Genomic DNA, 26,231 nt, shown 5'->3' with positions numbered 1-26,231 from the left:
AGAGGCTTATTGTGTGAGAATCCTTGTGTGCATGTGTGTTCTGGACAGTGGCAGTGCTGGCAGTGTCAGCATCACCCATCTTCCAAAGAAAAAGACCAAGCTGTTAAAGGGTTTTCAGCATCTTGCATTCAAGGTCCAACACTGACCACAAGATTCACCCAGAAGGGAAACACGGAACCTGTCAGGTGGATACAGCACATTGAGGACATCTGCACAGCACATTGAGAACACACAGCTTGTCAGTCAGTGGAAGTAATCTGTCACCTCACCAGTGGCAGAGAGAGTCCTGATTCCCAATTTTAAACTCCATACTCAACATGTAGACTAAAAAAAACTGGAGCTTTTTTAAAACAGTCAAAACAGTCCACTAAAGATGCCTTCCATCTTTTCAAAGAGCAATCAAAACAAAATCAAATGATGTATGGGTAAAGATTTGTGTACTAGGTACCAAAACAGAAATGAGAAAGACAGTTCCCAAAATGCCGCTCTAAGGGATTGGTTGAGATGCTCTGTCAAATCTATTAGTGAGGACAGAGACTAACAGCAACTTTCTAACCTCAGCAGGCAGCACAAAGAGCACCAGGAACCTTGAAGAACATCCAGACGCCCGAATGAATGTACACATAGAGAGTAACTCAAAGTGCAGCTGTTAATGCCTAACTGCAAAGGTGCATTATTCCCACAAATGCACCCAAGCGCAAATTTGAAAGCAGTACCATTACACAGGTCAAGCTAAGGGCAGATCCACTGCTATGGATATTACATGAACAAGTACTATTCAGCACAGCTTTTAGGCACTAGAAGAATTTCTGTAGTGAGAACAGAAAAGCAGGCATTCAAGACAAGCAAAATAGGAATGAACTTTTCCAAATTACATACTTACATTCACTTTGCAATTAAGATAAATTATTCTATTCGTGCCTTTATTCTAAAAGGACCAGAAATGATACTACTGCAGTGGTGCTCCACTCCACCTCAGGCTCTTTAGTGTTTCTACTCTCTATAATAAGGTGCTTGCTGCATATAGTAACAACTTCTCTTTAGGCAGGGGGACGGACGAATCTTTCCCTGTGGCTTTTACATAATTTCACATAGTAAATCTCTATATATTTATAGATACATAAAATTTCAATGTGCACATATGTAAGCAGAGACCAAGCAAGAAGTCTTTAGAAAGAAATCTAGTAAGAAGAAAAATTAAGGAATACTTTTTTTCTACTCAGGTTTTCATCACACAACCTTTTAAAACCTTCATCCTTGCCATCCCACAGAATTTCCTGTTAAGCACAAAATTTAAAAGAAACAGAAAGTAAAATGAGAGAGTGTGGGCTAATTTTTATTTGGGGAGGAAGGGGATTTTCTTTGAGGGTGGGGGGTTTTTATGGTTTTGGAGGTTTTTTTGTTTTGGTTTGGTCGGTTGTTTTTGTTTTTTTTTAACATGCAAGCATTGTCCCGTTTTATCAGAGGCCTATAACTTAGCTCTTCACTCTTCTGATTTTTTAGCTAATTTTCTTCTGAAGGAGGAATAACACCATATTCTGTAAAATCATACCGACTTGTTAGGCAATTTTCTTTTCTTTCCCTTCTTGCAATTATAATGGCAACAACTGTCAAAAACATTTTTTTTAATTCTGTAACAGAACGACTAAAATAATTTCCTTAGAGTACAATGTAGGCTGTTTGGAGTGCTGCTAGCATGCCAACTGAGGTCTTGCTATTTTCTTGTACTCTAGCTAAGTCTTATCTCTAGTCTTAATTTATGCAGCCACAAGAGTGTAGGACAGTATTTTTGTTCAGTCCCTTGTAAAATTAACTTTGGGCTTATAATCACTTGTCACGCTTTGTATCCCTGATAACACTATCCACTCCATCACCATCTTTACTGAAACACATAAACAACTTACATCTGTGAGCATTTAGCAATTACTCATCCAGGCTTGTCAGTTATATTGGCCCAAGTTTCACCAGAGCTCACCACTTTCCTACTATTATTAAAAAATAAGTTATTCAAATAAACATATCTATTACTAAGTAATCTGACTCATCACCAGAAGATATTATCATGGGCTGGATTAAAAATAAAATAAAAGAAAATTAAGACTGGCAAGCATAGCTATTTCCTTTTTGCTTTGACAGCCACCAGCTTTAGTTTCTGTTATGAAACAATGAGTATCAAACAGGTATATAAGGAACAACATTAAAATTAAGCTGATGATGGGACTTTACTGTTATCTAAATAAATACATGGAGATAAGAATAACAATAAAAAACTTGAAATAGAACCAGAAGGAAAACCAAAGGTGGTGTTGAAAAAACCCAAACCCGAAGACTCTCTGAGTAAACATGGGTTGAAGGAGGTCGGATTTGTGCACCAGGCCACATCCAAACCCCCTCTTAGACACTGCAATGTCCTCAACATAAGGAGGGACATGCATCTCCTATACAATCCACAGCGAGAGTGAAGTGCTTTCCCAGGGCCTGTCTCCTCATCCACTGTACCTGAGCACTTCAGTAATGTGTTCCAGTTTCCTCCAGACAAAGCATATTGGGGCAGGCAGACAGCAAGAGAATGCAGCAGCTCAAAAGGAAGCTACTGATTGACTGTAAATATTCTGAGTGAACTCCTTTTGGATATCAAGCATAATGAGCTACTCTCCTGTCCTATACATCAATGCTGCATTCCAACTGGCATTGAAGTAGTGTCTGAGATACATCCTGTTCAATTATTTTTCCCTGCGTTAAGAACACACGGATCACATCCTCCCAACCAACTTTCTAAAGAAACAAGCTATGAAAAACTATGATATTATGCTTCTAGCAAAAACCAAGGCACAAGAACCTGAAATCTACTCTAACAATTGACTCAAAATAATAATACAATATCATTATTATTAATTATTCCCCAGCAGCTGGGAAGACAGAAGACCATTCTAAAACATCCCAACAAATCAAGACCAAAACCAAGGCCTTTTTCCCTTAAAATTTTTCGTTATATGTTTTAAATATGATGATTTCAGAATTAACATTGAAATACTGACATAAAAACAAGACTTGAGGAATGGAAATGGAAACATGGAAATTACTTCTGAAACCGAATGTTCCATTTAAAAGTAGTAGCAAAGGCAAACCAATATTGTGGTCAGTTAAGAGTAAAATATTTTAACAAAATAAAAACTATCTCCACCCTTTACAACACAGACACCGTTTTTTTCTCCTCACCTACACTGTAAGCAATATTTTCTATAATATATATATTTTATATAGTATAGATATAGCATTATTTAATATATAATATAAATACCAAATATTTTAAAATAAGTTTTCTTGGAAGTTACCTATCGATGCAAAGAAAATGATGGCAAGAAAGTCACGTATTGGTTCAATACAGCACATAATCTCCTCAGTAACCATGTGACCCTGAGAAGAGATCAGAGCTCCGGCTAAGAAGCATCCCAGCTCCATTGAAACATCCAACAGCTCTGTGATCTGTTAAGGAATAACAGAGAATCTATTATTGAGTGACTTTATATACCATTTCACAGTGAAAGTAAAAAACTTTACATTATGCCAAATAAAGGAAATTACTATGTGTTCATGCAAGTTCAACAACGAACAGAATTCAGTGTATTTATTTCACTGTTCTGCAGTATTGTATTTATACAGATGACTCACAAAACTAGTTTCTCCCTTTACATTACCTCCTTTCCCACAAAAACAAAAATAAATTTCTTAATCTACACTGTAACGTCTTGTGTTCCTCTTAAGGACATCATCTGATTTCACAAGTTGGAGAGACTGTAACAGCTTTGGAGTTGGGATTACATAATAAGTCAAGGCTGTGAAATAAAGCAGTAAGAACAGGATATTTTCCAGCTGTCAAACAAGAGGGAAAAAATGAAAATCAAAGTTTATATTTGGGAGAAGAGTCTCAATCTAGCAGACATCCCAAGCATAAATTTCATTTTATTATTGTAAATTTGGCTCAAATGTGCCTGTGTGCTTTACTGAATAGGGATTCATTTAAGTGCATGAAGTAAACTGGTGAAATGAAGCACAATATCTGCTTGAAACAATTCATACTGCTTCCTTAATATTTTAATGCAGTACTAGAAGAAGAGATGAAACACATGTAAAGAGACTAAACAAAACACAAGGCAACTGCTTAAGGCAATGCTAGGAACATGAAAAAAAAAGCAAGCAGCACTTCCAATGTATGGTATGGTATAAAGTATGTTTTAAAATAATTACTTCAAAGTCATGCAGCTACAGATAGCCACCTTGCTGAGAAAAGACAATGCTATTAATATTAATAGAACATTCAAAACCGAAGACTTATTTTCATTCTAATTTAGATTAAGCAAGAATACACTAAAGCACATTTATGGACACCATTCATTATCTTTTCAATGGTGTTATACTGTAAGATAAGAAACAAAATATCAGGCATTGTGAAACTAATGGAAGAGTGCAAAAGACAAAACAAACAAGTCTCCAAACTACGCATGAAATGCCACCTAAAAATAATCCCAAGACTTTTGTGTATTGAAGTATTAATCTCTGAATGCGCATCACATAACTGCATTTGTGGTAAGAGTCTGTAATTTATTGCAAGATATTTAAGGTAACAAATTGGTTTTGTCAACTAACATAAATAGTTGCTGATAAGGCAAAACCAACAAAATAAGGTTATTCTCATTTTAAAACAAGAGGAATTTCAGTCCTTTACACAACAACTTGAAATTCTAAGAGGGAAGAAGGCAATACATGCATGAAAGATTTTAAAATCACCAAGAGATGATAAAATAAAGGAAACAGTTATGAATAGGAAACATTAAAGTTCTTCTCAATCATACATTAGTTGTTTTAAAAGTCACAGCCTCCTGTGGATGATTAAGATCCAATATAGCCTATTCAAATAAAGTTGGGATTATTTTTACTTCTCAGCTATAATCCTCCCACACTTAACTGTTATCAGCTGTAACAGAGCTTCACATCAAAACTTTTATCGCTAATATTTTAAACATTCCCTTGGAAATAATTAGTTTAGCATATAAGAAGAGATATAGCATATCTTGTACCAGAATTGCATGATGCCACAATATTGTGAGAATCACTCTTCAAACAAGGAACAATTTGAGTGTGAAAGAAACATGTTTGCTCAGAAAGCAACAGACATAACTGGAGCAAGCTGCATGTCTAACTGGGAATTTGGTCCCACAGCATAAAAACTGAATTACATGCCTTCAGTCTATGATAAGCCAAGTAGGAGCTCAAGGGCCTGGTAAAAAAATAGGCAAATTTTGATGTTTCTTGTCTAGTCTCTGGGTACTACACAACTTCAGGTCTACAAAATCTGTATGTCACTCTACACACAGGAAAGTGTAAAGTGTATAAAGGAGCAAGAAAATAATCAAAAATTGCATCATTTTCTTAAGACTCTCTCCCCTCCTGCAAGTTGTTCTTCAGATTTACAGAATCAACTAGGTTGGAAAAGGCCTTGGAGATCAGTGACTCCAACCTTTTACATGTAGCTTTATACAGAGATTCCTTTTACAATTCCCATCTTGGTCTCTGGTTGTTCCTTGTATTACCTACAAGTGGACACATTTCCTCAGCTAAAACTGTAGCATCACGGTTTATTATATATAATGTGTATATATACATTATATATAATGTGTGTGCACATGAGCACACACATAATGGAGAGGACTTGTTTTACTGGCAGGAAGGCATTCTCTGCAGAATCTCTTACATAAGCAAAACTTGGAAAGTATTGTGCATTTAGTATTCCCTCTCTGCTTGCATCACTTCTAATGTTCTGCCTTTACCAAACTGAGTTTTAGCGATTACTAATCCCTGGGCTTTGCACTGTCCTCTTCTCAACTCTTACATTACAGAAAGCTTTTTCAGTTAAAATTACATTAAAAATTTTATCAATTTACATGTTTTTCCCTGTGCAACTTAGTTTTCAGTTGTATTCAAGAGTCCCCTTTTACTCTAATTCAAAAAGGATTGCTTTGCTTTCTAGAAATACCAGAATATTGGATTTTTATGTTCATATGTCCTACCAGAGCAATAAATAAAGAAATAAACATTAACGCTATAACATGCTCCGGCCGAATCTCAACCATCTGTTCAGCAGTTGTTTTGCTTATATTCTTTAATAGTGTCAATCTTATTGCTACTCTTTAATCATCACAGAAGCTTAACGAATATGGTATGCCAGTAAAATTAAATAAAATTTTGGTGGAAATAAAGGTATTAGCATTTTGGGCTTTAGTAACATAAATCCGCTCAAGTGTAAAGAGCTGAATTTTAAGCTTGCATTTCAAGAAAGTAAAGATGTAATGGAAATGGAAACAATTTTTAGTGAACCTTGTAAAAACTATCTCAACTGTATTTTATGAAATAATTAACTAGAATATTTGAGATTAAAATTTTTTCTTAATCTTCTTTTAATTGATAGAAAAGAGTTCATAAGGAGGTTATAAGGCATTGAGAAGTACTTTAGGCAAGCGAAGAATGATATTCCAATACTAGTGATGATATTCATAAGACACTGCAGAAAAAACCCTTTACAGTTTCATATGTAAAGTACAGCAATACCAAAACTGTATTTTCTTTTTGGTGTATAAAGCAAACTGGCAATTTCCCGACATTTGCTGCCACCATCCCAGGTCAACCATAAGGCAGTGAAACTAAAAGTCACATTTTCCCCATGTGTATGCACAGTCCTATAAACATGTAAATGTAACTGCCATCCTTCTTGTCAGGTCGGGTTTTACATTTTTCCATTTCCCTAACAACATTCAGCAACCTCAGTCTTAAAACACAACAAAAGTGACTCCTGTTATCCTGCAGGTATCCAATCCAGCAAGCCATTATCAGGACAGTGTTTAAAACAATTTTCCTTGCAACGTTTCTGTACATATAGAGTATCAGAAAGCAACACTACATCAGTGAAAGCTCAGGGTGACATATTCCTCAGCTCATCCTGGTAAATATCTTGATTTAAAACTACCAGTTTGGCCATTGATCCTGAATGGTCATGTTTAAAACCATAACCTAGATTTCTTCCTTATGTTGCAATTCAGGAGTACTGTTCACCAATTCAAACAAAGAAACCAATGATTATCTGCGTAACTCAAAGCTTAAAAAGGAATTGCTGAAAGTGCAATGATGTTCTACTAAACCTTTGTCACTGAAGACAAGGTACATGATTCAAAGATGCACAACTTTGTCTCAGTGTCATCTGTACTATTACTGGATTGGCACTTGACACAATCCCCACCTCCCAGCCCCAATCTGCCTAACTTGAAGGACAAAAGGGAGGAGAAGTTCAATTATTTCTTTGAATACTGGGAGCAGAAAGGGTATCTTAAGCTCCAAGTATTACTAAAATACCTGTTTCAAGCATAATGATTTGCAATGTTATCCAAGTCAGCCAATCAGCTCAGAAATTCTCACTACCATACAGAAAGCTCCTCAACTGACAAGATAATCCTTACATGACGATTGCTTGCTCACACTGCAATATAGGAACCTCTTCTGTCTCATTTTCCCTCTTGTTCTCCCATACAGAATTTGCCCTTATTGCCCAGGAAATTGCAATCCTTGTTTAATTAATCATCTTAGATTTTTCAAACATAAGAACCAAGTAAAATAAATTAAGTTTATATATAATGAGCATTACATGTGCTGGTGTTAATCCAAATACAGAATAAGCTTAGTTGGACGCCAGAAACCCAACCAACACTGATGCACATAACAAGTAACTGTATGCATGAGGCAGGAACACCACACCATTCCTACTCTCTTTGTCATGTACTGGAAAGGATGTGTCCTGCAGAGTAACTCACAATGCTAGACAGTGAGTTAAAACATTTTATTTAAAAACATATCTCAAATTTTCTAAATGGAGCCACAGAGTTGTCTTTGGTTAAGGGCACTATAATAGGCATGCTCTTATTGCTTCTCTACAAATTCAAAAGCTTTTTTACAACTACACCACTATAGAAAATTTCATGTTTGCAGATTAATTATACCACCTCCTTCAATACTTAGGCTTGGCTTTCCAAGGAGAAAGATCTTTGCAGAATACATGACAGTTTAATTGTTTTCCCACCTGGCACCCAAAAACCTTAATTTAACCTTTCCAAAGACATGCAACATTTTTTTCAGATTAGATTGCCATCACCCATCCTATGTTTGTATTCCTAACATAGTACAGCATCTATACCAATCAAGATTGGTTTTCCAGAAGATTTGTTTTTTCACCTATTCAACTCAACAAGCAAATACTTTTTTTACTTTTCTTACTGGATTTTTTTTTAAGTTTGTGTGTTCAAACTACAACTTACACCATAACTATAATGAATCTATCAGTGTCAGTGAATATCAAGCATCCCAACTGGTTCACTGAATTTACGTGCAGTATCCTTTGTACCATTCCCTTTGATAAATTATTTATCAACTTTAAAAGCAAAGAATTTTGAAAATGTTTTAGAAGCCTTCTGGTTTTGTGGTGTAAGTCCAACAAACTCAAACATATTTCCCACCTCCCCCAAGTTTGTGTATACACATGTATTGTGTAAAGTCATGTCAACAAACTGCTTGTACATTTGAAATACAGTTTGGGTACAGAAAGCCCAATCCTATGTAGGTCATGGTTTTAATTCAAGTAAAACTGCCTCTAGGTATCATAATATTTTACACAATTTCTGTGGTTTGTTTGCTGGTTTTTATTAAAGTTGTTCTACAAGTGTAATGTTTAGTTTCTCGTTTTTACTTTCTAACAAACAGTTTTGTTCCTTCTCTTATTATGTGACATATTTGAAATATGAATAGCTATTTAGAACAATGGCATTTTTAACTTATACAATAGAACTCTAACTGTAAAGCTATGGTGTCACTAACTTCTTTTTGACCTTCTTCCTGAAGAAGGTCAGCTTTCCCTATTGAAGTGTAGTAACTAATCAAAAACACCTAGAAAACAGGCACAGGAACTTTTCGGCTTAATTATTTTCTGGGGACATAACAATCTGGACTCTCAGGATAATGGAGTGTCAAACCCACAATACTATCAGGCAATGGTCACATTCTGCTCTCCAGAAGCACAGTTTTTCAAAGGGCTGAAACGTGAGAAGAAACAAATAAGGAAAATTCAGGGGAAAATGAAATACACTCAATACAGTTAATCAAGGCATTTCTCTACTTTCTTAACTTCATCCCAAACTGTGTCTCCCACACAAAATTATTTTATAATAAAAACCATGTTGAGAATTAGCTATTGAGAAGAAACTTGTGAGCAAATGTCACAAGCAGATATTATCAGTATCTCAAAACCCATCCTAAATTATTTTCAAAGGCATGAAGTAGCCTACAATTAAAACTCATATCATGATTGTGAAACTGGCTGTATTAAAAGCTAACAGCAGAATTTCAGCTGATTCATATTCAAATTGCATCTCTTCTTATTCACCTGTGCTATAACACAGGAATCATCTGTACATTTGGGGGTTGTTTTAAAACATTTTAAAACCAAACAATTACAGAAGCATATGTATATGCAATAACAGTAAGCATGACAGCTTTTGTGATACTGATGCAGTAAACTATCACATGTATAAAAATGTTTTATTAATTTAAAAGATTACCGTTAACATAAGGAAGGTGAATGCAGTTATCCCCAGAATGAGGATTTCTTTATTCCCTTTGCTTTCTGTGTGCAACTTGCGGTAGTATGGTCCTATGAGATAAGTCTTTATAACAAGACATAGAAGAAAAACAGCAGCCAGAGAAAACAGAATTTGGCCAATCAGGATCAGTATTCTCAGTATTTCCTTGAAAACACTGGAAGAGAAGAACAAACAAAAAATTTCTTTCAAGTGTTCTTGTACTTCCCAACCACTTCCCCGTAAATGAAAAGATCTAATTCCATAAATGTCAAAAACTGAGTAGCTACAGGAAGGTATTTAGATACACTAGTAAACAAGATTAAGACTAAATCTGCAGAGTGCCCAGAGTGCTCTTTTACAGCCTAGAATTTACTTCCATGTTGACTCAAAAAGATTTTTGTTGACTGATCTCCAAGGTAAGCCATCAGGCACAATAATACTATCACTTAGTCTCTGACAAAAACATGCCCCAAGGGAATAAAGTAAATGAAGAAATTCAGTTATTTTTTTACAATAACAAACTTTTCACTACTAATTTTAATTACCACATAGGACTAAAGCAGCTAGAGCAAAAAAGATTATTTTCGTACAACTGCCTTTGTAGTTTCTACTTTGTTTCTACTTTGTGACAGGTAGGAACACTAAAGGAAATCTCACAGAACAGAGTGCCTATTTTCCATGGAACTGACATTAACTGTAGTGCTCTCACATTCATATTGGCAATCTACATATTAATTGCAAGGGGTAGGGGGAAGGTCCATACAATAATTTTTTTTACCTGGAATATGTGTTCACTCCTGCTTGAATAAGTGTAGGCATGACAGCTATAAATAAACCAAGCTGCACATCTTGCATCACCAACATGCCGAGCAGTACGCTGCTGTAGTCAATATCCCCTGTGCACCAGCAAAGACATCATGGAAACAGTCATCAGAAACTATGAATGCTTGAAAATGCTCAGAAATCTAAGAAAAGGCTTAATCCAATGGAAGCTCAGTATAGCTCTATACTATATAGCTCTATGGGGTGAAGGTCATTCAAAGCAGTCTAGGGGCTTTTCCCTCACTAGTAGGTAAATTAAAATTTATCTATAAAGACATATTAAAATACAAACAAAATATTCATAGGAAACTTCTGTTACACAATAAGAACATAGATTTTGCTTAGCAGTTTAGCACTAGTTATTAATTTAGTGAAACTCCTCTACTGAGAGTATACAGGCTTTATTCTGAAGACAAACATACAAGCCAGAACATGTAAAATATACACCTTGAATTTTGGCATTAGAACGAATATTCTAGAGGGTGAAAAGTACTTTAACACAACTTGTATGAGGGATATTTAAGTGGAAGAAAGCAGGATGTCAAAACTGTCAAAAGGAAACATTTAGAAGTATTTAAGAAGCTAGAAATATGGCCCTTGAAGGTACTTACTTGAAGAGCTGTTAGCTATGAAAGACCATCTGAACTGGTTTCTGTTTCCTGAAGAAGGATGTGAATTATTTAAATTAGCCTGTCTGCCCTGATGACAGGTAGCAGTGGGCTAATCCAGTAACTTCTTAAAAAGCTCAAAAATTCCAGACCTACAGTAAAGTCAGTTTTAATGGAGAGCACTGGCTGTACTACACTATCTCTCCCCAAAGAGGACTGGCCATGTACAAATCAAGTACACTTCCTACAGTGTTGTTCCTAGCAAGAATACACACAACACTGGCCAGTGTTATAAACAAGGATGATTGCTTGTAAACCAGGCTTGGCAGTGGGTTTTGGTTTGTTTTTTAACTAGCTTCTAATATTACAAAGCCAACTTCTTTCAATTTTTATTAGATACTACAGTAGCCTATATTTAAAGTCACATTTACCTTCTTTATCTCCTCGAACACTACCTGCAAGAAATCTGGACACCAGTGGTGTGCTTGACAAAGACAAACAAGTGGAAATGAAGACGCTCTGTGTTGGTCTAATTTGGAGCAAGTGCCCCCACAGTAAACCAAAGGCAATCATCAGAACTGTCATGTAGCAGGGTCCTTGCAAAGATATCTTCCATACCTTGGGAAGAAAACAACTTCTTATGATAAAGTCTGACATTTTTCTCAATGCTAAGTTACAATGTTTTGCATTGCAAATAAGCAGTTAAAGATGTGTGATTTGAGGCTGTAGCTCTAGGCCACAAAGTAATGGGCTGCCATGCTATACCACCTAAAATTCCCAAGTTATTATGCCAAGTAGATATTCTGTGCCAAAAGACTCCCTACCAGAAATAAGGTAAATTTCCCAAAACTCAAGGACAAATTAACGGCCAAAGGTCCTGGGTTGAAATGCATTAAAATCATCAAATGGAAGACCAGTTATTTGATATTATTCTAGGATGAAAAAAAAAGGGCGTGGCAAAAGTAGTCACCAATACCAGTAACCTGTTCCAAAGTAGTGCACACACAATTATGAAGCAGCAATTTACCTACTATAGTTTATAAACCCTTGAATTACTGATTTTTATCTTGGACTTTAGATGGACTAGAAAGAGCAGATTAATCTGAATGGTCATAAATTGTAACATATTTCAATTAAAGCTTTTATAGTATCATGAATTCACAACCATCAGTTTAGGAACAGATCACACAGTGCAATTCTTTACATACATACAGCCTTCACATATTTTGTAGCATATTTTCCACTATTAAAATTCTAGCTGGTTTATAACTTTATCTTTTTAAATTTAGACCAAAAGAAACTTGCAGTTTTGCTGAATTCTGATGGCCACATCATTTAATATTCCAGATTGTATTAACATACTTCCTTAATCAGTTTATTAGCCAGTAAAATGTGTATTATCAATGCAGTATGCAGTACTTAAACCTTCTGATTTTTTTTATAACAGGAATGGCAAACATCACTGACACTCCAAAACAACAACATTACTACATGTTAAAGCAGACATGGATTGTCAAACTGTGAGAGATTTTTCTAGTAATCAAACTGTTTTACTAAAATCGAGAGTAAATGTAGGATTTTTTAAGACACTGAATAAATAATGCATTGTGTTCTTTCCAAAGTGCAGAAGCAAATGTCACATTTGTCTTTTTAAGAATGTACAAAGTTATACCAGTGTATGATAGGGAGTGCACATAAAATCTAAAATGTAACTGAAACCAGCAGTTTCAGGAATTAGCAATTAAATCCTTTAATGCAGAGATAGTATACAAAAATACCTTTCTTAATCTTTCAGGAGAAAATTCCAGACCAACTAGAAAGAGAGTGAAGAACACACCAAACTCTCCTAATGTCTCCACCTGTACAATAGACTTAGGGAAAAAAAAAAATCAGTGCACAGCAGCCTACTTATAATACAAAATTATAAGTACACAATAAAACAAATTGATTCTCATTATGTTTCCACATGTAGTTCACTTGCTGCTCATATGGCATCAGAAGTTCCCACAGCATCTTTAAGGTGCAATTATTTTTTTCATCACGTGGCTGATACTAGGAGATAATTTGGTTGGGTAGTGCTGGTCACCCAATATGTACATGTGCATTGGTCTTGGTAAATGTTGCAGAATAAATACTTCTGCTCCAGGTAGCTTGGCTGGCAAGCTGCAGATTGAGATGGAGATTGAACCCTCAGTGGGAGCCTGCAACAAGTGTCAGTGAAGTGCCAACCTTTGGGACAACAAAGGGCACAAAGATGAATGGACCCTGGATGGCCAGAGAGTATCATCAATGGTCAGACTGAGAAGTTTCCTTAACAATAAGCCTACTTGCTGGTTAAAAAAAAAATAGATTATATTTTATGCATGTACTATTAAATCACCAAGACATGCATTCCAGAAGCTACTTCTTGGTAATTATTTTATTGATCTATTGGTATAATATTTCTGCTAGACAGTGGTTGCTGTCCTGCTCCTCATCCTACAGGCTCCACACATCCATCTTTCAGACCAGCATAACTACCAGCCTTTGTAGCTTAGAGAAGAGGGCCCAACAGCAAGAAAGGTGGTTGTCTTTCTCATCACAACAGAAAAATGGTTATATTTCTGGCTGGCAGTTGGTGTACCCTCAGGGTTCAGTTCTAGGGCCAGTTCTATTCAATATGCACATACATGTATCAATGATCAGGCTGCAGGACTTGAATGCTCCACTAACAAGTTTGCTGCTGGTATCAGACTGGGAGGTGCTGTTGACTCTTTTGAGGGACCCTTTTGCAGAGGGATGTGGATAATCTGAAGCATTAGGCAGTGATTAATGGAAGGAAATTATTTAACAATTCAAAATGCTGGATTCTGATGCACCTAGGATTCAGTAATGCTGGGCACAAGAATAAACTGGAAGAGGAGTGGCTGAAGAGCAGCTCTGCAGAAAGGGATCTGGGGGTGCTGGTGGACAGCAGGCTCAGTGTGAGTCAGCAGAGAGCTCTGGCAGCCCAGAGGGCAAACCCTGTCCTTGGGGTGCTTCAAACAGAACATCACCAGCCACTCAAAATTGTCCCACTGTATTCAGTGTGGCCTCATATGGAGCACTCTGTGCAGTTCTGGCCCCACCAGGTAAGGAGGATGTGAAGGTCCTTGAACACATCCAGAAGATGGAAGGGCTGGAAGGAATGTCCTGTGAGGAACAGCTAAGGACTCTGCGTTTGCCTAGCTTGAATCAAAACAGGATGAGAGGCAACTCTCTGCAGCCTCCTGAGGAGGGGAAGTGGAGAGGGAGGTGCAGAGCTCTTCTCACTCATGTCCTACTGACAGGATGCAGGGGAATAGTTCAAAGCTCCCACAGGACATTCAGACTGGACATTAGGAACCATTTCTTTACCAAGAGTGTGGTCAAACTGCAGAATAGGCTTCCAAAAGAGGTGACTGATGCCCCAAGCTTGTCATTGTTTAAGAGGCATTTGGACAACGCCCTTAACAACATGCTTTAACTTTTGGTCAGTGCTGAAGTGTTCAGGCAGTTGACTGGAATAGTCTATTCTATTTAAAAAACGTAGTATTTCTTTTCTATGTATTTATGGGCAAGAGCAGAAGAAAACAAGGTTTATCATCAATTCCAGCAGTGGAGATGGAAACGATCTTTTCTGCCAGATTAGAATCTGCCTGCCTTCTCAGTTCCTTGGACATTCAAGTTTTTTTAGGAAACACAGAAAAGACCACATGCACAAGAGACCCAGTCAACACGAATATTATCCAGATGAAAAATGTTTAATCACAGCTCCACAAGAAACAGTCAAGTCACTTAAACTGTCCTAAATAAACCTCTCTCATATCTGCTTTGACCACGTCATCCCCTTCAATGCAAGTCTCTGAAAATTCATTGCTGGATCTCTTTCTAATGCCAAGCTTACAAACTTGTTTTTCAGTCTAAGTGGTCAAACTTTCCAGACATCCTCAACCCAGAAATCATGTACAAAACAGAGGCTAAGATTGGATAATCTCAATTTTAGAAATGAAATTTTGAAATTGCAGCATTTGCGCCCTTCTCTTCTTCCAACACAAGACTGACTACATCCTACAATCTACTTACTTTTGAGCCCAGCCGTCATTTTCAACAGAAGCCCACATAAGAGCAGATGTTGCAAAGACAGTAAGTTCCATGTGGTTTCATGGATATCAATGCAATAGACATATGCAACTTAAGCAGACATTACCGTGCAGCCCTAACACGTGTTCTGTTTTGCCTGCTGGCTAAACAATCTGTTAATGCACACCAGAGCACTAAACAAAACATGCCCAGCCAACCACAGCTCACGGTTTCGCAGGAGCCACTAATCTGGGTACACGTGATAGAGCTAAAAAGGTTCAAAAGACTTCAGGAATGTGGGCAGGGTACTGGGAAAGGAATAGGGTGACTAGGCTAGATGAAAGAGCTACAGAGGTGCAAAATAACTCTCTAGCAAGTCAAGCTATGTTACTTGGGGAACTATTTGTTTTAATGCTTCCTCCACTGTCAACACTGACTTTTTGCAAGTTTCTGTATATTTTATGTCATTTAAATGTACAGACATTTATGTCATTTCAATAATTTCGCTCTCAATTGTGATGCTTTGAGAATAAAGACAAAGAAAGAAAAAAAAACAAACCCTGACTTAAAACTCCCACAACAATCAGCCCTCAGTTTTCACTTTCAACAGTTAGCTTGTGTTGTAATTTTATAAGACAACAAAAGATTGAAAACAAAATGATTCAAAGACAAAATTCTAAGGCCTCCTCTTACAAAGGTTTAGGTGTGGGTATTTCTTTTTTTAAGTACATGTGAGGTTAAAAATACTATATTCTTTTAACTCAGTCAAGTCTAACTCAACAAATTAACTCAGTCAAGAAGTAACTTGCACACTTACCTTGATACTATTTAGTCCTGAGGGTCCTAGGAGTACTCCACAGATGATATATCCAAACATGGTTGGCAATCCTATTGTTGTGCACAGCCAGCCACATGGCAGAGACAACATTCCTATTGTCACAATATCCTAAACATGTAAGATTTACAAATGCATTAATATAAAGGACACAAATTTGAGATGAAATTCAAGACTATTATCTTTCCAAAGATAAATAGTGCTTTAAAATTAAATGTAGACTACTTCCTGTGAAAAGAGAACAAAACTTCAGTAAATTCACTTCAATGCTGTTGCAGATGTAAGCACAGCAGTTTTTCAGATGAAGCAGATGAGGTACTGACTTTATCTAACTGGGGGACTTTCGATCAATTTATAAATGTTTTAAATACGTTATAGAAAGCAGGGAATTTCCTGGGTGGAATGACGCTTTGCATTAAAACAAGGTGGTAAAACAGAACTGTTTTGGGGTTTTATAATAAAAAAATTCCAAATCCAGTTATTCTGTATGAAGCACAAATACAATAAAAACTCTACCATGTTTATGTATTTTCCAGTATCCTTTTTTTCATCACAAGGCACAATTAGATAAATTCCCTCTACTGACAATATGCAAGTGGCTTATCAAGCACAGCAGCAGCTTTAACACTTTGCATCCATGAAAAGGGATGGCACCCCAAAGGTGCAACAAGATAAACCAAAAAAACCAGAGAGGATTCACATGGCATCATGATCAGTCTTGTCAAGACTATCCTAAGAGTAGGGAACACACGGCCAAATCACCATAGATGTGGGAGTCATGAATGCTGGGGTAACTTTTGAGAGACAAATGCTGAAACTATACTCACTCCAACCAAGTAGTACTGAGAAGCAAACTAGTGAGACTAAATCCAAAAGTGAATGACAAGAATGTCTCCAAAACTATTACCTTTATGAAATGATGATCAGCACGAGGAATGGTTGAATCTCTGGGTTTAGTAAGGATATACTGATTGTTCTGTGAATCAATAAGCATACTAAGACCTAAGTCATCTTCTACTTCTCTTTTTGAAGCATTTCTTTTGGAGTTGGCTTCATCTTCTTCCACCCTTAAAACTGCTTCAAAGTTTACACCTCTTACCTTTAAGAAAAACAAAACAAATAACCAAACAACCAAAAAAAGGGGACTCAATTAAGCATATCACAAAAAGGGAAAGACTAATAGCTGTGCTTGAGGTTCCTACAGAACTTGCTGACAACAACTAAAAATACTGCAGGTTTATTCTGTAGAAGTCTTTCAATCTCTTTATCAAAACTTGATGCCTTTAAAAGTAAGATTTTATTACCTTGAAGAAAACCAATTGGAGATTACAAAGTGATATTCAGTTCACAAAAATCTGAACTAAAGACTGCATTCCAAGTCAAGAAAAAGTCAAATTTGAAGGAGAGATTATAAAAACTGTTTCTACCTAGTAATTTTCACGATTTTATTTCTCAAAAGAGCAATTCTTGAAAGCAGGTCGTAGCACAATTTTTTTTTCATTTTTACCTGCTACACTTCTCTATTTGACTATATTTTAATGGAAGATTACGTCTCTTCATCAGAATATTGATTACTGCATTAAAGCTTCTCTATTCTAAAATTCCACTGTTTTAGTTCAAAAGAACGTTCCTTGCAACGACGGAGATGTAAATAGTCCTCCAGGCTGCACTTCACGATTCCCCTTCTTTCAGGGCTGGAGCTTGAAGCAGAAAAGCAGAGATGCCCCGGAGCTCAGCGCCGCGCTGGCATTGCGCCAGTCCGCAGGTGCCTCAGGAGCAAGGCTGCCCTACCGCCGCGGGACAGCAGAGGGCGCTGCTGCGGCCCGGCCCTGCTCCCAGGGCACAGCCGCTCCCGGCTGCCCCACACCACATAAAATAGCTGCTTTCGCTTTCTCTCGGTTCGAGCACAGCCACAAAAAACCCAAAACAACACCCGGCTTGGCGCTCTGCTACAGAGAAACTGGTTCTGCCTCCTCAGCGGAATTCAAGAGCTGTGCTCACCTCGGGAGTCAACCTGAAAATCAACAGAAAGCTCCCAAGAGCAGCAGCCAAATAAACTGTAACCCATGTTGATGCAAACAGGGCCGACTTAGGGAGTCAGTCTGAGGATGGCAAAATGGGACACTAGAATAAACCGACATATTCCCAGCTCCAGAAACACACAGCCCTTACCTGAAGGATACTGTCCCATCATGCAACATAAAAACAAGCATCAATGCAGGTAGGCCAAGATACAAAAACCAGACAAAGTCAGACGTGGAAGAAGGTAACACCATGAACGCATTTCTGGTCTTTCCTTTGAACAATATATCTTTTCCCAGACTGTGACAACCAACTGCAAGGATTCTTGTCCTCCCACAACTTTCTCAAGAAAATTAAAAAGTGGAGAAAATGCTTAACATGGTAACGCCAAATCCTGCCGAGTACAACTATCACCGTCCCCATCACCACAGAGATGCCCTATCTCTCATGGGCTGTGTCAGTGAGATGGACTGCACCTGTCAAAGTGGCAACTGCAGGGAGGACTTTCAAACCAAAACCACAGAAATCACTAGTAAAAAGGAGCAATTACTCCTGTTTGCTCACTATTTAGCAGTCACTGAAATCCTAACAACTACATAACACAAGAAAAACACACAATGCAAACACCAACTATAAATAAATGCACTCCAATGAAATGTCTGAATCTAAAGCATCACTTACAGATTTGTTGTCATCAAAGGCATGCTCTTCTATTTCCTCTTCCAATCTATCAGCTGCCTTCCTGACATCTTCCAGAATTTCATCAAGCATCGACAGGCTTTTGTTTTGGTGCTGCATGTTCTTAAGGGCTTCAACCTGGTGTTTTTCTGCTGCTAAGAGTTCGACATATTCCATTTCTTCCTGTTGAATTTTACAACAGACAGATAAAGTATTGGCCAGGCCCTTGAGCAGATAAAACACTTGACATAAATGTCAAATTTTGTGTCTTTTGACAAAAAACATTTTATCACCGCAATTGCAAAAGCAATATAGACTTTATGAAGATATTTAAAGATTGCTTTCTCTTTTGCCTATTTTCATTGGGGTAATTGGGCAAGAAAAACAACAATCAAACAAAATATCCACCAATTGCTTTTTCTAATCCATTAGCTGCCCCATGGTTATGATCCAGAAAATAAAAGAAAGGATTTACTTTGAGAAACGCTAGGAAACATTTCAGAGCCAAATAAAGTTTAGAACTTAGTGCTTTGGAAGGGAAGCATAATACCTTGAAAGCATACCTATACTATCTACAACAAACAAACTAGACATAAAGCGTGATGAATCTTAACATTATAAGCCCTCCTATAAACATAGGAAGAGGTCTGTTTACTGTGTTCAAAAATTACAGTAACTGTGGAAACAGGAGAAAAAAAAAGAGCTGAGAGAGAGATGAGCAGCCAATCACTCTAGCTAAACTTTCTATTTCCCAAAAAACACTTTTCCTATTAGAATTAAAACACGCGACTTTCCCCCCTATTTCAGTTTGGGCCTCTTACAAACTTGCACTGACAACTTCTGAAATCACTAGGTTTCAAAAGTTAAAAGAGAAAATATGCTCATATGGTTTGACATAGTGTGAAAATATTTCAGTAGGTTCCCTGATAAAGTTGTTTCATTTCTCTTTGGATATTTCAGGTTCAAAAAGAGAACTAAAAAGTTTAATTTACTGATCATGACTGGACCTAACACTGCACCTACTGCATAGTTACTATGACAATAACCAAACAGAATACTTTGTGTATTGATAGAGAACAACTTGAGGTTTTTGGTGTAAAAGAGATTCTTTCCTTTACATGCCTCCATGATTTTAATGATTGTTGAGAGAACAGCTATGAGTAAGAAAACATACACAAGGGCAGCACTCCTTCCTTTCAGTTAGATTCAGGATGCTGAGAATACCTGGAGGAGAGAGACCCTATTCCTGTAGAGAGTCAATATTATTAAAAAGGAAAAAATCAGGCATAAAAGGCAAGCAATCTCTAGGTCTGACTCAATTCCCAAAAACCAGAAGTTTCTGTCTTCACCCAGTCACAAATCAGAGAACATACGTGTCTCATAGGTTGTGTGTTTTATCTGCCTACCCTCCACAGATATCTTCAATACCCTGAACTTATAAAATGGTCCTAAACAGCTTTGCTTAAATAATTGGAGTGTCTCCTCCTTCACACATTTGCAGATGGGCATTTTTCCCCTTGGAACGTGCAAGAACATGTACCTAATTTAACCAATTCCTTGATGCCAAGACAAGAATATGTTCAGTACAACCAGAAACTGTAGCTGAACCCTTTCAAAATCCTGACAGTCAGATGAATGTCTCTGATTGTGATGAAACCACAGTATTGGTGTTTGTTGGTGTTTAGAATGATCATCGTTACACCATCAGGGTGAAAGTTACCCAGATCCCAAAATAACTGGAGCTGGGAAGAATGTAACTGTTAATGTGTTTGCCCAATGTCAACAATTAGTTCTTGTGCAACATGTAAGTAGGAGACACAGACACTCTTACACAGCCTCAAGGAACAACATTTCCTATCTGCTGCTCTCTGCTAGCAGATACTGCTTGAAAGATGTAAGAAACCGTGTGAGCTGCAGATTCTCTGCTCATTCAGCAGCACCTTAGAACACAAGATGAAATTGATAATGGTTAGATTCTTTCCCCTCAAAAACAGAAGAGGTTTTGGGTGAAATGAGCCCATCTCAGTCCTTTCTGTTCGCCAAGACAAACAGGCTGAACAGAGCTAGAGGCAAACTACATAAAAAATAATTCTCTGATTTCAAAGCAGTTAACTTTCCCTGAATAGCAAGGTAGAAAAGCTTTGAAAAAATCAATTTAGCTGCAAGTTCCTTCACTTAAAGAAGACAAAGGTTCTTGTAGTCTATTAAGTGGCATCTGTTTCTGCTGACAGACTAGTGTGACAGCAGTAGACTGGGACAACCACAGGGAACCGAGTCCATAAAAAGGACAAGTTAATTCCAACAACCTGCTAAGCAGAAGAGCATCACAGTACAAACACTGTTCTGCAACTCACACTGGGATTGGAGACACCTGATCATGAGCTACACACCAAGCAACCTCTTAAGCAAAGTAACACAGATAAGGATTGTGCACTCAACAGAAACACCTAGAAACACATGAGCAAAATGAAGTAAGACAAAGTAAGACTTTGGGGCAATGCTGATTCAGAATGCAGTGCTGCTGTTGCTTTCTACTATTTAATCAGAGATGAGAAAAGCACACTTAGAAGAGGTTGCATCGTCACACTACTCGCAACTGGTTTTTTCCACCCAAGTCTGATTAGTAGGCGTCTAATTTGAAGCTAAAGAAAAAGTAGGTAAGATTTTGTTGCTTTTTCCTGAACTTCCAAACAAGCTGCTTTGGTTCCTGGAGCAAAAGAAGGCAGAAATCATCTTCAGTGCTTCTTTCTTACTTCCCCCTGCCCCACATCATGAATGATTCCATTACATCTTTTCACAGCAGCAGAACCAGCAAGAAAGGCATCAGACATATATACATATCCCAGCACTACAGACTTCCAACCACTTCAACAAAATAAAGGGAAGAGTCCAGCATCCTCTACAGTTATCTGTATTTTTGATTTACTCACTGTTTAAAAAAAATAGATGTTCTATGAGCATACCAATAAAATAATCATTGCAGTAAAATGAAACTGGGACAAAATCGGACCTAATGTGTGTCTTATGAAGTAACAACAAGTCCAAAACAAATGTATCCCATGCAATTTTCATCTTTTTGGCATGCATTTTTCCTTATCTTTTGCTTCCCTTTATGCAACAGTTATAAGGTTAGAACAACAAATATTCTGTTTAAATAACCCCATGCACGGAGTAAGAAGGAAGGTGCAAAAGATTGCTCATTCAAGTAAATACTTTGATAATACAAAAAAAGCCTCCACAATCCACTTCTGCACAAATGAAGTTTTGACAGGACACACCTCTCCTTCTAGCAGAAGCACCATTCTCAAGTTCAAGGATAAATTGCTTCATTATTTTACAGCACCATTACCAAGAATTTGTTAAATGGGAAAGAAGGTTCTGGACAGCCCCACTGCTGCTATTTTATGAGCTCCGAGAAAGCAAAAAGGTGAAAAATCTAGTAAAGCTCATGACAATTTCTGTGCAGCAGAGGCTGCCACTACCATAAAGTATCAATACATAAATCATATAAAGCAGTTCATTATACACCTAGAATACACCTGGATCAAAATTACTCCCGATTCAAATTTGTTGTAATTCAGTCTTCATTTTCACCCTACAGAACCACTCCAGTCTCCCAAGTCTGCATCCCAATTTCTGCTTCCACAGCCTTTCCTGGCACAATTCACTGGATGCCTTTCCTGCACATAATTTCTTTCTATCTTCACCTGTCAAGATCTGCACAAATGCCCTTCAGAGATTCTCACAACCCAGATGCTAAAATGCCAATTACATTTTTGTTCCTTGTCTCGCCCCCTTGTGCAAGGGCAACCTCTTCTTTTGGAAGACAGAAAACAAAGAAAATTCGTAATATATTCCTCCAGTGGTTGAGGGGTAGAGCAAAGAAAAGAGCAATTTAAATACCAAATAAATTAAATTACATTTTCTCTCAATGGGAGACTTTCAGTACACAGTCTGAGCACTACCAAGTCCAGAAGACAGTGGCAGATTGTGTACATGGGTCTGCATTGACATGGGAACTCAGATTTTCCATGAAGTACTTGTGTTCTGTGTAACAACTGTTACTCATACGTGTTTTTTCCTGGCAAAGTTATCTCAGCTGGCTCTGTCTTAGAAGCACTGCTTTTCAGACCTGCGCTTCTTAGGCTAGGAGTGCAATGGTGAGTTCAAAAATCTAGTCACCTACTAATTTGCATGTCCATTTTACCCCTATCTATACAAACATGGAAATGAAAGGCAGTAAGTCAATCTGTTTTAACTGTAGATTTTAGTTGAGCAATTCTCATTTAAAATGGAAAAAACAGTTCGTATTTCACCATCTGACAGCATTATTTCCACTCTGATTGTGCCACTGGCTTGTCTAGTGCAACTGCACTATGCACTGACTCACTGCTTCTATTCCTCTCCCTTTAACATAATATTTGCTATAGGTCTCATGATTATGCTTAGCTTTGAGATAAGAACTATTGACAGCAATTAAGTTTTAAGCTCTACATCAGAATTACTTGTGAATTTACTAATGAAATTAAATACTTCATTCAAAATCCATTTTAAGCAGTAAACATTGCAAGTTTTATGTCGATATCCTCTTGTATTAAAACAGACTGAAACTGTGCCATAATAAAATTAAAATCACAAGCAGAATATGAATACTCTAGTAACAAGCATGGGGAAACCAACCTTAATTGCAGCTTCTCTCAAGGCCTCCAGTCTCTGTCTACTGCTTTCTTTCATATTTACGACATCTTTGTAATCACCCTGTAGAGCTCTCTGGAGGCCATGGATTGCCTGAAAGACTGAGTTTTCACTTTCATTTAGCTCCTTTTGGAAAATTTCAAAGGTGTGCACCTGAAAAAGTTTCTCTTCATCAGACAGTCCTGCATCCTTCTCAACTGCTCTTATGGCATTTTTTAGTTTGTTGAGAACAACATTCTTTTGGCGAAGAAGACCAGACAGTTTTCTGCAGCTCTCCAACACCCACTGCTTCCTCTGAGTGATGACAGCTCCTTTCCCACGGTGCAGCTTTATTGCATGCTTTACTACATCTTCATGTTCTGCAGGGTTTGCTAACTGGCCACAAGGTAGCAAAGCCAACATCCACAAGGAAATAAATCCAGTCGCCTTCATTCTTCACTTTATATTGCTCTTGGGAGAAACTGATAATCCACAGGTGCTCAGAGCTTTCTGCTACATGGTTTTTGCATCTCCCATATGGACACCAGGCTGCAAGACAGTACCAATCAGTTATCAAACATGGTAATGTTGGGCCATTACACCAAACAAACATAGAAAATAAACCCTGCAACGCTGCATCTTGCACCATGATCTCTAACAGAACACATATGTCTTCTTCACTCAACATTCAGGAGAACCAAGAAACAATCCAAGGTTACTGACACATTTTTGGTTTCCCCTCAGCAAATTCCTAGATAAGATCTTGTTTTAATAACAGTGACTGGAAAACTTAGTCTCTTCATATGGTACTCATCTGCACTTCTCACATGAAACAAAAGCCTTTAAAAATATCAGGCCACGATGTGATTGGCTACATTTCAACCTAGCACTACAATTCATTCTTCTTAGCTATCAATAAACCACCTGAATCATCTCAAACCTATCCTAAAACAATTCTATCATAACTATTTGTTATTTACGAAGTGTAAGAAGCATTAACAAACACAACTACACACATCCAACAAAACATAGTTTAAAAAAAAAAAAAAAGCTTAACTGAATCAGATTACAGAAAGAAAGAACAGCAAAACTTCCTGGACTTCTGGTGGATAAAAGACCTTCTTCACCTGAAAGGCTGTGGATCCTTGAGGTACTTTACTTCAAAGCTTATTGACCTTCAAGATTTTAAAGAAAATTATAAAAACACTAAATGAACTAATTCATAAGTTCATTTCCCAGCAACTACTTGAAGATCTGTATTTAAACTGCCATACTTAATTTTAACACCACGCAGGATAGAATTTAAAAACCAATTTCCTTCTCTCAGAACCTAGAAGAAAATACTGACATTATTGCAAAATAACAATGTTACATTTTCTTTCTTAAAAATCCAAACAAACATAAAAACCCTCAAAAAAACTCTCACACCACAAAGCCATACATAACAATATATAAAGCTCTGCACATGGCATTCTAAAAATGCACAACCCACAAAACATGTTAGTAGATCATCAATACAGCAGGTATTTCCCTAAAAATTTAGTTACAGTCTTCATCACTGGGCCAGTAGCCTTAATCAGAAACCAACACATTGACATGGCCATCTGCAAGCAGTCTGCTTAAGAGAATCTTCTTTTCCTACAATGCAGTAGCAGTCACAATCCCAAGCATCCAAGCCAGCCATCATCAATTCACAGAATAAGCTCTGAGCAACCTGGTCTAGTAGAAGACATTCCTGCCCACGCCAGAGGGTCTTTAATACCCCTTCCAATCCAGGCCATTCTGTGATTCCATGGGAAGGGCAAATGGCAAAAACAGTCATGCACTACCTTTATTTTTTAAACACCCTCCCATTTCTGCTTCAGAGAGAAATGAAAAAATACATCTGTGGGTTGGTTTATTTCTTTTTTTCAGTGCATGAAATGCAAGTCAAAGTATTACTAACAGTTGATTGTGGGCTAGGGATTAACAACACGAATTGCCAAAACATTTAAAATTTAGAACTGAAAGTGCAATCAAAATAGCAAAAGTGTATCGCATCACTCTAATATCAACAAAATAATAAAGGAGAAACATTTCAGAGCTTTGATAAAGCTGTTTGGTTTACTATTTTTAAGGAATCAGGAAAATAACAATCCCCACCACCTGGCAAAGTTCTAGAGTGAAATTTAAGGAAATACATCTGTATATATACAAACTAATACCCTTCCTGTTTAGTAGGCTTGGGGCAGAGATTTTGCTAAGTATATATTACAACCTATAATAGAAAGGAAAGAGGAAGAAGAAAACAGCCAGTGTATATGCACGTTTGTTTGCAGAGAGGTGAGAAGAAGACTCTACTGTACTTCTTCGGTGGTACATCAAACCACATAACTAAATTTTGAGCAGAAGTTTATACCAGCAAAGTTCACTCACTGTTGCACTGTGCAAACATAGCCCTCTGGTTCAGACATGGGACAGTGTTGTTTCAGTGCTTTTTTACTTGACTAGCAAAAGCTGTTTAGAGGAGCAACACCTGGGGCAGTGCTGAAAAGCTCTTAAGGGAGCTTACTTAGAGCTCACGTACCAAAACAAATTATGTGATGATGAGCGAAAACAAAAGTTTAAAAAAAAAGGCAAAAAAACTAACTAACACTCCTCTTCATTCACCACCAGTAATCAGAGGGAAAATCAGAGGGAACTACTGTCGCTTGGAATCCTTATTTAAGCAGCGTTTGCTTCCTGCTGGATTGCAGCTCATCTTCCCCCTTTTTTCCCTCCTGCGCACGACACTGTAGCACCAGATTTCATCCAGCTGATCATACTGGACCCTTCCTCTCGCGGGTCACTCCACAC

General features: G+C 37.4%; 1 protein-coding gene across 2 annotated transcripts in view; it reads right to left on the bottom strand.

The window, feature by feature from the left end:
- SLC9D1 (solute carrier family 9 member D1) overlaps positions 1-26,231 on the bottom strand; it is a 33,450-nt gene that overhangs the window by 6,773 nt on the left and 446 nt on the right. The window contains exons 2-11 of one of the 2 annotated variants that reach the window (XR_014850234.1): positions 23,403-23,945; positions 18,726-18,905; positions 16,930-17,121; positions 16,005-16,133; positions 12,886-12,978; positions 11,539-11,725; positions 10,456-10,573; positions 9,657-9,852; positions 9,076-9,131; positions 3,336-3,486 (exon numbers count right to left, since the gene is read on the bottom strand). Coding sequence is in view for 1 of the 2 variants with exons in the window: in XM_085053423.1 (XP_084909549.1) it covers positions 3,336-3,486; positions 9,657-9,852; positions 10,456-10,573; positions 11,539-11,725; positions 12,886-12,978; positions 16,005-16,133; positions 16,930-17,121; positions 18,726-18,905; positions 23,403-23,849 (1,693 nt within the window). In the remaining variant the exon portion in view is untranslated. The remainder of the gene's footprint in view (positions 1-3,335; positions 3,487-9,075; positions 9,132-9,656; positions 9,853-10,455; positions 10,574-11,538; positions 11,726-12,885; positions 12,979-16,004; positions 16,134-16,929; positions 17,122-18,725; positions 18,906-23,402; positions 23,946-26,231) is intronic. The other variant, XM_085053423.1, reaches the window with a different exon arrangement.

Source organism: Lichenostomus cassidix, chromosome 1 (assembly GCF_008360975.1).
Source record: "Lichenostomus cassidix isolate B80296 chromosome 1, HeHo_3.0, whole genome shotgun sequence".
Classification (NCBI taxonomy): Eukaryota; Metazoa; Chordata; class Aves; order Passeriformes; family Meliphagidae; genus Lichenostomus; species Lichenostomus cassidix.
The sequence above is the reverse complement of the archived record's forward strand: the minus strand, read 5'-3'. Positions and strand labels throughout refer to the sequence as shown.